General features: G+C 39.5%; 1 protein-coding gene across 1 annotated transcript; it reads left to right on the forward strand.

Annotated features, from left to right (window-relative positions):
• The first annotated feature begins 2,474 nt into the window (after positions 1-2,474).
• On the forward strand, positions 2,475-5,196 carry LOC149277330 (bone morphogenetic protein 2-like). The gene is made up of 5 exons (XM_089503045.1): positions 2,475-2,778; positions 3,198-3,340; positions 3,610-3,732; positions 3,981-4,173; positions 4,790-5,196. Exons 1-5 carry the CDS (start codon positions 2,487-2,489, stop codon positions 5,194-5,196), a joined length of 1,158 nt encoding a protein of 385 aa, XP_089359171.1. The 5' UTR covers positions 2,475-2,486.
• The last annotated feature ends 7,821 nt before the right edge of the window (positions 5,197-13,017 follow it).

Raw genomic sequence — 13,017 nt, forward strand, 5'->3', positions numbered from 1 at the left:
TGATGCCCCTCTCTCTCCTCCCTGGCAGTGCTTCCCCGTGGCTGCAAAAAACGGCATTTCAATTAGGGGGCACGGTATGATGTAGGGGGGACCATGGCCCCCTCTGCCCCCCCCGCCGATGCTGTTCTTCACCCAGGGCCAGGATTATAGCCTAACTGTTTAGAATCACTGTTGCCTGATGCAGTGTCCATGACATCTGAATCAAAATGCCAAAATAAAATATGCTACTTTTTTTTCATCTGGCATTAGCAAATCTACAAGCTTACTTGCAGTATAAACTTTATGAGGTGCTTAATCATTGGCTTCTAAATGTTTGCATAGTCTAATAAACATATGAAAAAATATTTCAATAATTTACCATGGAATAAAAAAGGTGAAATATTATGTTTTAGCATATTCAGGAATATTTTTTTAAGATCAGTGTTTATTTTTATATAAATGATGGTAGATAATAGGAACTATCCAGAAAAAAAATATATTCAAGGAACCATAAAAGAATTAAAAACATGACTAGAGTACTAAAAAGGTTATAAGGAGAATTCTAAGAAAATACATTTTTAAAATAGACTTATCTTTATCACTATAGAGGGAAGTATAAAAAAATTCAAACATTATAAATGGTACATTTAAATTGCTTTGGAATTTTCCAATGTATTGGTACTTTTTTATTTTGCCATTGTAACCATGGATCAATTGATATGGTTTGTGCTATACTTTGCAGTATTTCATTGTGTCCCTATAAAATAAGTTTGTATGGTATAAAAAAGTTGTTTAAATACATTCAGTTTGTGATGATATTTGTATTAGATTCAGAATTTACTTTTTTTCTATTTAAGTTTTGGTTGTGTTACATTCTGTGTGATTAAGTTTATCTTTTATATTAAGGCATTGTTTTGATTTTAGTACCCTTCCCAATGATTTCTCAATATTATTTTTATGAATACACCATGGAATCTGTGGTGTCTTTAATTATTTCAATTGTGATATCATTAAGAATAATAATCAATATTTTACTATAATTGTCAAAGCTTCAAACTATGTATTGATGTTTTCTGTTATAAATGAATAATAGGATTGAACCTAACATTGCAGTCATTGATTATTGCAATGAGAGAATATCGTTTATTACTCATTTTGTGTATCTGCCTTAATCAATGGTATAAAATTAGGGGATATTCTGAAGTATAGTTTAAACTAATCTAGTTTAAATTTTTCAACGGCATCCCTGCGGCTGCTAGTGAAAAGAATGTGTGAAATACACAGGAGATGTGGATTAGAACAGATTGAACATAGCCATGGGTTAAGAATCAGAATTGATAGGATCAAGTCATTTTTCCATGTGTCTAATTTAATTGTGACACTTTGTAAATTTCAAAAGCTAGTGTACCAACTATTCTCAAACCTAACATATAATCAACTCAGGTGTTGTTAAATAGCTTTAATAAATAAATAAATAAAAATAAATAAGACATCAAGGCATCAAGTATTATTGCATAAAATATACTTCATGTTCCAGTCTAAAGAATGTTCATTTTCATTAAGCAGCGAAATTATTTCTATTTCCACAGATTGCACAAATGTGTTTATAAATCCCTAAAAAACTGAACACATTTACAAAAATAAATATAGTAGTTTTTGCATTTTAATATAAGCCTCTGGTTAAAATAGATGATTGGCTGCACAGTTTTGAATGTGTACATAGTTATGAATTTAGCACTTAAGCAGCAGTAGCTAGCCAGCTACTGCTGCTTAAGTGCTAAATTCATAACTATGTAAATATTCATTCCACAATCAGAATTATATAAGCATACTACGGCTATCATGTATTTGGGAAGAACAAAAAAAAATTTTTTTCGGTTCATCTTCCTCTTTAAACATTCCACATTTTAGCATGTAATTTTAAATGAAGTTGAGCTGCTTTAGCTAATTTGTAGGAGATCTACTTAGTTAAAGTACGAGTCCAGCTTTGCATTAACATCAATTTGCTTAACAGAGTTTAATTCACGCAAGCTAATGTTCTCTTGTTTGTCCCATTAATAAACTCGTTAAAAGGAAGTTAGTCTCCTGGGGAGAGTAAACTCTCCTCATTCAACCAGTTACAATAGAATAATTTCACATGCACTCCAGAAAAATGATAAGCAAACCCAGCTTCTCCAGGTGTTTAAATCCTTGCTTGTTCCTCCTGCGCAAACCTTTAACATTAGGTATGTACACAGGACAAGAGCTTCCAGTTTCATATAAATTGTGTACTGTAGGATAATTGCCGGCAGAGCATTGGTAGTCTTGTTTCACACCTTGTTAGCACTGTAATTAGTTTTCTTTACATTTACTGATTGCTATTTTGCATACTTGACTTAATTCTATCTTTTTTCAGATCTTAAAACACAGCTGCCTTATTCCCTTGTTATAAATTCCACCACTTAGCACAAAGTGGGTTATTCAACCGCAAACCTCTTTCAGAGAGCGATTTGGACGTCCATCTGAAAATGCTGGACTTGATGCTACTTGTTTTCTTTGTGCAAGGATGCACATCTAGACCTACTACAAGTATGGAAAGCAGGAATCTTCCAGTAGAGGACTCAGGGGAAGTAAGGTCTCAGGCACTTAAGAGACTTCTGGAGGTTTTTGGCATTGATGATCCACCACATTCTCCTTACCATGTCAAGCAACCGCCTCAATACATGATTGATCTTTTTAATACTGTAGCTGATGAGGATGGAGTTACAAAGGACCCAGATCTTCTGGAGGGGAACACAGTCAGAAGTTTCTTTGATAAAAGTGAGTTATGTTATTTCATGATACTTTAACATAATGTTATGAAACAAAAATGTACTCTTTGTAATTAACAGACCCAATTTTCTAAAACATGTCACGTTAAATTACTTAAATTAGTTACTGGTCGGGACCATCCGTATAGAAAGCAGGGTACATTTCTTTAGGTCATTAGATCTAAGTCAATTGTGCAACAGTGCCCAGTCTCTTTTTGGTTCCAGTCCAAGCCTGTGATCAAATAAACACAATAAATTTAATCTGAGTAACAGGAACCATATATGTTAATTTACCAGTGTTATTGTTTGTAACACAATGATAATGAAGCATTGAGTAAATTATGTGATGGACCATTGTGTTTTTAAATACAAAGTGTAGAAGCCCTTCTCTAAGCTTCACTTATATCTAAACCTAAAATTCTTTTTTAGTTCACAGTGATCAGATGTATTTCCTGTTTAGTCTCTCAACTGTGGCCAAGAGTGAAAAAATTCTCACAGCAGAGATGCATCTTTTTAAACTGAAACCAAGACCTTCAGAACATGCTTACTTCAAGAGACATCACTTCTGTCAGGTACTGAAACCAGCAAGTGCTTTCCTAGATTTTAAAACCTAATGTAATTCATAGACCATTATTATTTATTGGCCACTAATGTTGTCTGACATTCTGTCTAACTTGACATAACTTTGAAGTTGCCAATCACAATAAAATAATTGTTCAGATGTTTTCTTAATATCGTAGTACAAATTCCTTAAAATCAAAGCACAACATTAACATGAACAGTGGAGGCACATGTACAAAATAGTTGATATTCCTAATAATATGAATTTTATATCCTACAGATAAGTGTGTTCTTAGTACTAGACAAAAATAAAATGCAGCTGCCACAAGGAAGGAAATTGCTATCATCCAAACTGGTTCCAATTCATTCTTCAGGCTGGGAAGTGTTTTCTATCACACAAGCTGTGAGTATTCATGTTATATTCATGCTAATAAATCTATATAATAAACAACCATCAAAATCCCTGTTTTTATTTCATTCTGTGTGGCTTTTATAGAACAGCATGATGTAGTTGAAAGCAAAGCTTTTTTTGTGCCCCTGTAAATGGGCAGACCTTGTGGACTACATTTTATATGGATGCATTTGGAATTATTAGATTAAACACAACAATGTTGTACAGGTATGTGATATGTGGATTTCTTTATTTAACAGGTTCGTGCTTGGAATGATGAAAGCAAAAATCAAGGTCTTCTTGTAACTGTCCGACATCTGGGAGGAGCACAATTTGATACTAATATAATCCGCTTTGCTTCGGGAAAAGATCACCATGAAAGCAAGCAGCCAATGCTTGTTCTTTTCACCGACGATGGAAGACGAGGCATTGTTTCAGTCAGCAATCAGCTAGGTATGCCTTATTAATGCACATAAAGCCTTTCTTGCTATTTTTGTTCCATTTTATGTGGATGATGAACTCTGTCTCATTTAGTTTCTCTAACTCAAAAATCAATATAACATTATTATCATTAACATTTTGTTTCTGAAGCTGTTTTCTAGTCTACTTATATCAGTATAAAAGACCTCCAAAAGATTAGAATACCATACATGCAGAGGTTCCCAGAATGCAGTCAGAATCGGAATGTGCTTTATTTTTTTACATTTTTTTTGCTATTTAGGAACAGTTCTAAAAAAAAAAAAATTTTCAATTTACAGGACACTGTTCATTTTCATGATTGCTATGATATTGTATATGTAAACTATATAAATGTATATAAAAACTTTTTCGGTTTAGTCAGAATGTCCAACACTGAGGTACATAAACTGTCAGGGGCTATCTTTATTGGAAATCAGGGATTTCTGCCCAAATATATAGGCATGTGTATACATTCCAATGCATAATTATTTAATAGTTAAAATTTTTAATTTAGATTTGCAAATCAATGTATAATGCCCTAAATATCATGAATGGTTAGGTTGTAGCATTTTAATCTGTAACTAACAGTCTTCTTATATTTCTTATTCAGATGGCCATGCTATGCCGATCCCCAATGAGCCGTATGTACCAGCCCCAAACAGAACACGGATCACTAGGTCATTATCAGATGAAGGACAACTGTCCTGCCAGAGGAATCCACTCTATGTAGACTTTGAGGAGATAGGGTGGTCTGGGTGGATTATCTCACCAAGAGGATATAATGCGTACCACTGTAAGGGAACATGTCCATTTCCTCTAGGTCAGAACATGAGACCCACCAACCATGCAACCGTACAGTCTATAATTAATGCCCTGAAACTGACAAAAGGAGTCAACAGCCCTTGCTGTGTTCCTGACAAACTATTCTCCATAAACCTACTCTACTTTGATGATGATGAAAATGTTGTGTTGAAACAATATGATGATATGGTTGCTGGCAGCTGTGGATGCCACTAATGTGATTTTTTAATGTGAGAGACTCCTAAAAACTATTGTATATACAGTTTATAGACAAAAGGATTGACACCTGACAATTACACCAACAGGGACTTTTATGACATTGCATTCTAAATCCACAGACATTAATATGAAGTTGGTCCCCCCTTTGCAGCTATAACAGCTTCCACTCTTCTGGGAAGGGTTTCCATAAGACAGTTTCTGTGTTTGGAGTGTGCCTGACCCCTCCAAAATCTTGTGGAAATCCATCCCAGAAGAGTGGAAGCTGTTATATCAGCAAAAGGGGGAACTAACTTCATATTAATGTCAATGTATTTAGAATGCAATGTCATCAAAGTCCCTGTTGGGGTAATGGTCAGGTGTCCCAATACTTTAGTGCCCATTTAGTGCAGCACAGCTCCCACCAGTCAAAAGTGAATTTATTGATTGTGGATCTGTTTCATCTAAAGCACTTGTGGATCTATTCCAGATCCAGCAGTAGCCAGTGAAGCATTTTGCAAATCAGAGCCTACATGTAATGATGTGCCTCCATAAGAAAGGTGCAGTGTACTGTATTAAGGGCATGCTTAGTTATTAAACACAATAGAACTAAATATTAAATATATTCAAGAAAGAGCTGTAAGTAGATATCCAACCATGTATTTACATTACTTAGAAATGTAGATTTTAATTATATTACGTAGAAGCAATTACATTTTCATTTTTGGAGGTAAACATGATGAAAGTTGTAGATCAACATATTTATATTGTGCAGGACATTTGTAGGGAGTGTATTTTCATTTACACAACATCAGTGAAAATGTGTTTATATAATTAATTGCCACTGTGTGGCCTCTGATATAACAAAATAAAATGTAGGGTTAAAACCATACATAAAGAACCAATATTCTTTTTACAGCAAATTCAAACTCCCAAACATTTTGTTACTCTTATTATTTTTCTTATTTTGTATATGACGTGTACATAATAATATTTTTAATATATAAATTTAGATAAAACTGTAAATGTGTAAATTTAACATGAAACTGTTTTTAATGTACCTTATTTAAAATATATTTTATGTATTAAATAAAAATACATTTATGGAATATGACTTATTTTAGTAAGGTTGTTTTTTTCTCCTTGTAGCTGGAAACCATCTGAACATGAATAGCACAATTGTAAAAGTCCAGCTACTTGCTCTATAAACAAATTACTAATTGTTAATTGTTGAACCTGATGCATAGCACATTTTCCTCCATCAAGGGCTAGCCAATTTTCAAAGTTTTGCTATAGTTCCATTAATCAACAATCCTATACACAGTTAATATTTTAACTAGACAAACCTAATTATTGTTTTTTAGGACAAATTAAGCTATACATAGATACCTAATCTATGGATTAATAGGTGTTGTCAAAAAAAGATAATCAGCACATAAAAAAAAATATATATAAATACATTCATGTTTTATTTATTTTTTATGTTTTTTTGAATAGAGGTTGCAAGGATTGCCATATAAGGTTACACGCCCCATGGGGTGACCGCTGCCTAAAGACACCTAAGAGACTTTAGCTCCTTGTTTACTGAGGGTGTTTTGTGCACAAAAACCTGAGACTTTTACAGCACTTTTACACTGTTTCCTTAGGCATGATTCTTCTTTTAAATGTTTTGTGCACCCACACAGTACATGCCACACACATACCTAAAGTATTTGGCACCGGAGTCAGATCCTGGATGTGGCACACCCTCCCCCCCCCCACACACAAATGTGGAAAGAATATTTATTTCACAAATTTGTAAACTGTATGTCAACTGGAAAAAAATAGAAATCTGAAAAAATGAATTATTAATTTAAATTAAGTTTAAATAAATACCATTTACTGAACAGATATGGTACAGCATAACTCCCATCACTACATACTGAGCCAGACATTGACGGTAGTGCACCTATCACTATACGGTAAGCCAGACTTTGACGTGGTAGGCCTCTGCCCCTAAAACAGCTTCCCCATGCCACCGCTGCACCTAAAACAGCCTCTCTGTGCCACAGCTGCCGCTAAAACAACATACCTGTGCCACAGTTATCCCTAAAACAGCCTACCTATGCCACAGCTGCCCCTAAAACAGGTTCCCCATGCCACCACTGCACCTAAAACAGCCACGCTGTGCCACTGCTGCCCCTGAAACAGTCTGCCTGTGCCACTGCTGCCCCTGAAACAGTCTGCCTGTGCCACCGCTGCCCCTGAAGCAGCCTGGCTGTGCCACCGCTGCCCCTGAAGCAGCCTGGCTGTGCCACCGCTGCCCCTGAAGCAGCCTGGCTGTGCCACCCCTGCCCCTGAAGCAGCCTGGCTGTGCCACCACTGCTGTGCCACTCCTGCCCCTGAAGCAGCCGGTGCCACCACTGAGGAAGCCAAGAGCGAAACGCGTCGAGAGAGCAGTTTTAAAAGACATATTTTACTCTTTTTTTACCGGACTGTGCTGTGGACTCTGAGAGGATCAAGGGACATTAAATCTACTATATACGGTTATTGCCATTTGTGCTTAACCCAATTGTAAGTGCAATTCAACTTCCTATATATTTCATGATCAGAGTTACTATCACTATTGCAGTCTGTTTTATAAATTTTTAGAGTTTTAAGAAGATATTAAAGAGATTTTTCCAAATAATCATCAGATGGGCTTGATATTTCTACTTTATTTGTGAGTGGTACTTACTAGACTTGGGCACCAGGGGGCTCTTCGTGTTCGTCTTCGTGCTCGTCTTCGGCAAAAAAAACAACTTCGTATTCCGCGAATATTCGCCTGGTCCTGTCTTCTCTTCGGGCGAATATTCGCGGACACTCTTCGTGCTCGGGTTTTCTTCGTTTTCCCCGGTTAAGGGGTTAAAACGGGGTTAAAGCCGCTCTGGCGCCAGGAGTTTAAATGTCCGTATGAGCAACTCTATTGGTCGTCAGCAGGGGGCTCGTCTGCCATTGGTTGATGGCAGACGAGCCCCCTGCGGGCGACCAATAGGGTCGCTCGTACAGACTGTTATACTCCAGGTGCCGTAATTGTTCGGCAGATCCCGCTGGTCTCCCTGTTCTATCATTTATTAACTGATAGAACAGGGAGACCAGTGGGATGTGCCGGGTAAGTTGCAGCATTGGGATTTTAAAAGTCTGTACGAGCGACTCTGTTGGTCGCTCGTACAGACTTTTAGGCTCCTGGTGCTGTAACTTACCCGGCACATCCCACTGGTCTCCCTGTTCTATCAGTTAAATGTCCGTACGAGCGACCAATAGAGTCGCTCGTACGGACATTTAACTGATAGAACAGGGAGACCAGTGGGATGTGCCGGGTAAGTTACAGCATTGGGGTTTTAAAAGTCTGCACGAGCGACTCTGTTGGTCGCTCGTGCAGACTTTTAAAACCCCAATGCTGCAACTTACCCGGCACATCCCACTGGTCTCCCTCCCTGTTCAATTAATTAAATGTCCGTACGAGCGAACAATAAAGTCGCTCGTACGGACATTTAACTCTGTACAGGGAGGGAGATGAGTGGCATCGGCAGGGTAAGTTGCAGCATTGGGGTTTTAAAACCCCAATGCTGCAACTTGCCCTGCCGATGCCACTGGTCTTTAACTAATTGAACAGGGAGGGAGACCGATGCCACTGGTCTCCCTCCCTGTTCAATTAGTTAGTCTGTGCCGGGTTAAATGTCCGTACGAGCGACCAATAAAGTCGCTAGTACGGACATTTAACTCTGTACAGGGAGGGAGATGAGTGGCATCGGCAGGGTAAGTTGCAGCATTGGGGTTTTAAAACCCCAATGCTGCAACTTACCCTGCCGATGCCACTGGTCTCCCTCCCTGTTCAATTAGTTAGTCTGTGCCGGGTTAAATGTCCGTACGAGCGACCAATAAAGTCGCTCGTACGGACATTTAACTCTGTACGGGAGGGAGACCAGTGGCATCGGCAGGGTAAGTTGCAGCATTGGGGTTTTAAAACCCCAATGCTGCAACTTGCCCTGCCGATGCCACTGGTCTTTAACTAATTGAACAGGGAGGGAGACCGATGCCACTGGTCTCCCTCCCTGTTCAATTAGTTAGTCTGTGCCGGGTTAAATGTCCGTACGAGCGACCAATAAAGTCGCTCGTACGGACATTTAACTAATTGAACAGGAAGGGAGACCAGTGGCATCGGCCAGGTGAATAAATGAGTGTCCGATGATCAGGACTTCTTTCTTTGGAAAGACTTATTTTGACAAAAGAGTAACAATAACATAGCGAGATAGCCCATTGTTACCTGATTGGTCTTATGTATCTCAAGTAAGCGGTGGAGCACCATCTGCCCAATCCTTGTATAAATTCTGCGGACCTACCTTCCACGGCTGCTGATGTCGCTGCACCTTTTCTGAATGAATGGGTACCGAATTGCCTGGGGATCCCCCTCTGCTAGAGCTTTATTTAGGACTGCCTTGAATTGGAATATTGTAAGGGGGAGGCCATTGCTACGTACTAGAAGCAAGTCTCCCCCTAAGGCTCTTTTGAAAAGGCCTTAACTGTCTGTACTGGGCATGCTGGACCTGCTGACGCATGTATTGTTAGCCATCTGCCTTGCCCTTCTCGGTCGGTTTAGACCTATGTATTCAGCATCTCACAGAGGAATCGGATGCTTGGATATATTTTATTAACAGCCCTGACCTAGCTGCCTTCTTGGAAGGGGCTACCAATTCACCTATCCTAAATGCTCCATGGAAAGCAAGTGAGAAAGCTGCAGTGAATAGAGTTTTTCATATGCGTTTAGGCACACCTTTTTTAATGCGACAACTAACAGTGCCATGTGCTCTGTGTCAATCGGCTGTCTTTTGTCAGGTGTTGCTTTTTGTGCCCCAACCCTTCATAATTTTTTTGACTATGAATTTTTCAGTAAGGTCTACAGTACCCTTTAACTTGCTCAAAAATATATAGTTGCTAAAGCTGATTCCGCTCTGGCTCTTGAAAACCCCTCTTCGTTCATATAGGCAATATATTGCAGCAATCTCTCCAGGTTGAAAGTATTTGACAGTGCTGTACCTCGCAAACAGGGCCGGGCCCTACCATGGAGCAGAGTGGGGCAATTGCCCCATGGTGGAACTTTTGAAGAGGCAGCACTTTGCCGCCCCAAGCGCTTTTTTTTTTTTTTTTTTTAAGCGGAGGAGAGAGGGTGTTTTACCAGCTCGAAGTATGTTAGCTGTCCCGCCCTACTTGACATACAAGTCAAGCACACTGAAACAGTTTTGTGGTAAAACGTATTCTTTATCTTGTTTATTCAATTAAAGCATGCAATACATGGTAAATTAATCAATAAAGAGTAAACATCAATACATCACCGGATATTGTAGCATCACTCCTCAATCGGGGGACTTCCACAAGCGATTGTCTTCAGGAGGAATCCGGGAAATCACTGCAAGGTCGACCGATAACGCAGGCTCGAAGCCTCAGTAAGTCCCGGATTCTCCTGCAAATCCCCGTTCGTTTATACACTAGCTTGTTGACAAGAATGTTTCCGATCTGGCGCAGTGAATGAATAAAAACACCTGTATCCTATGAGTATCACGCGCATACATGCGTAGTATAACATTCTAGAAGATTTGAGTGCATGATCAACGTATGCTGATCATGCGCATTTAAGTTGTTTTCTACATAGGAAATCATGAGATTATGAGTCAGAATTCTGGTTCTGCACAACAAGTTCTGAACTATATTAACCTCTATATTTCTGACTATAACAGTGGGGAATCATATTAGTTACTATCCTTTTGGCTAACTTATTCAATCGCACCCCATACTCGTCACATTCGTATCACAGAGGGGCGCAGAGTGGTTTTCGCTTATCAAGTTGTCAGTACCTGCTCGGCGCCCCTCTCTCTCCTCTGCGAGCCCTCTAGTTCGGTCTCGGCTTGTAATGCTGAGCACCGGAATATGACGTCATTTCCAGCGCTCTGCAGTAAAGCAGCGTGCACCGTGGCAGAGCAGGGAGACTCGGGATACAACGGGAGGGATAGAGGAGGTAGGACAGGAGGGACGATGACGCGGTCTGGAAGCCAGGGCTGCCTCACCAGCCACCAGGGAATCCTGGCGGTATCTCCTCGGAGGTCTAACTTTTCTATTTTTCTTTTCCAGGTGAACTCATGTTCCAACTTGATCAAGCAGGTAGAAGGCTTCCATTCTTCTCTACAGCGGGTCCAGCAGCAGGATCTTAAAAAACAAAGCAGAAAAAGTGAGTAATGCAGACCTGGCCCAGGGGTCGGGTCAGAGTAGGGTAATTGTGTGGTGTTAATGGACTTACCCAGGCTGCTTCCAGCTTGCACCAACAGTTGTTTGAGGTGGCTGTGATTCTTCTGACACCCCACTGCTGAGTTTAAGCCAGAGCAGGGACTGTTGGTGGGTGGTTTCAGTTATCTGGTTCGATATGTTGTTTATGTTCCACTGGTCAAAAAGGGGGGGTATAAATAAAGTGGTGGTTTACGCACTACCCACATCAATTGTATTGCGTCTTATATTCAAGGTATTTGGGTATTTCTGGTTTTACTGTTTGGCCTGTAGGCCTAAACAGTCAAAGGATCAAATGTGATATGCAACTAGAAATAGCAGATAAACAGTTGGTAATATGGACATGAAAGAAGGAGAGATCAGGGAAAGACATGTACATTCGAGTGTTATCTGCATATAGGTTGAAGAAATTCACTGCACAGAAAACACTGCAACATGTTTGTAAAACATTGGGGGGGGGGGCAAAACATTGCCGCAAATGTTTGGAAGAGATTTGCAGTAAAATAGGATTATAAAAAGTGTCAAACTTAAGATTGATATGGGTTGTGATATTTTTTTGTCAGCCAAAACATTTACAAATATATGGCTTGTGTGGGTACACTGAAAGAGAGGAGGAAATTACAGTTGAACATCTGCATTATTAAAGTGTTAAAAAGCATGGGAAGTACTGTTTTCGCCTATTCATCCAGTAGAGCATTTGTGAGGTTAGGCGATAAGGCTTGGTTCACAACCTCTGTTCCACTTCATCCCAAAGGAGTTCAATGGGGCTGAGGTCAGGGCTCTGTGTGGGTCAGTCAAGTTCTTCCACATATCACATATCAACACCTTTTGTATAATGCTTCCAACTTTGTGGGAACAGTTAGAGGAAGGTTCTCTCCTGTTCTAGCATGGCTGTGCCCCAGTGCGCAAATAAAGGTCTATAAAAAAGGGTGACCACATGTCCCGGATTACCTGGGACAGCCCCACAATGGCCAAAGTCCCGGGTCCTAGACGGCCTCAATGAGGACTCTGAGTGAAGGAGGTCTCAGCCAGTCAGGAGAGACTTCTCAACTCTTCTGATTGCCTGAGAGTTCAGAAGCCTCTCCTGATAGGCTGTGTCCCTCCTTCACACCAACTCAGTGTAAGCTGCAGGCAGCACCAGGTATGTGTGATTGACTCTGTGTATGTGACTGTGTTTGTCAGTTTGTCACAGTGTTTGTGTGACTGTTTGTCTGTCAGCCTGTGTTTGTCTGTTACTGTGTCTGTGCGACTGTGTGTGTAATGTCTCATAATAAAGGAGCTAATCCTCTGAATCAGCTCATGTCTGGTAACAGAGGGGTTAACATGCTATATCTATATGTCTGTAATGATGGTATGTATAAAATATTACTAAATCTGAAATCAACATGGTTTCCTAATAATTAATATATAGTAGTATATGTAAATCAGTGTGTGTGTATATATATATATATATATATACACACACACACACACACACACATCTACACGCCTGTGTGTGATCTCATCTGCTTTATAGTGTGTCCCTGAATGGCAGAAAAAAATGTGGTC

The sequence above is a fragment of the Sceloporus occidentalis genome, unplaced genomic scaffold (genome assembly GCF_023333645.1).
Source record: "Sceloporus occidentalis isolate IW3139 unplaced genomic scaffold, rSceOcc1.0.p SCAF_218, whole genome shotgun sequence".
NCBI lineage: Eukaryota > Metazoa > Chordata > Lepidosauria > Squamata > Phrynosomatidae > Sceloporus > Sceloporus occidentalis.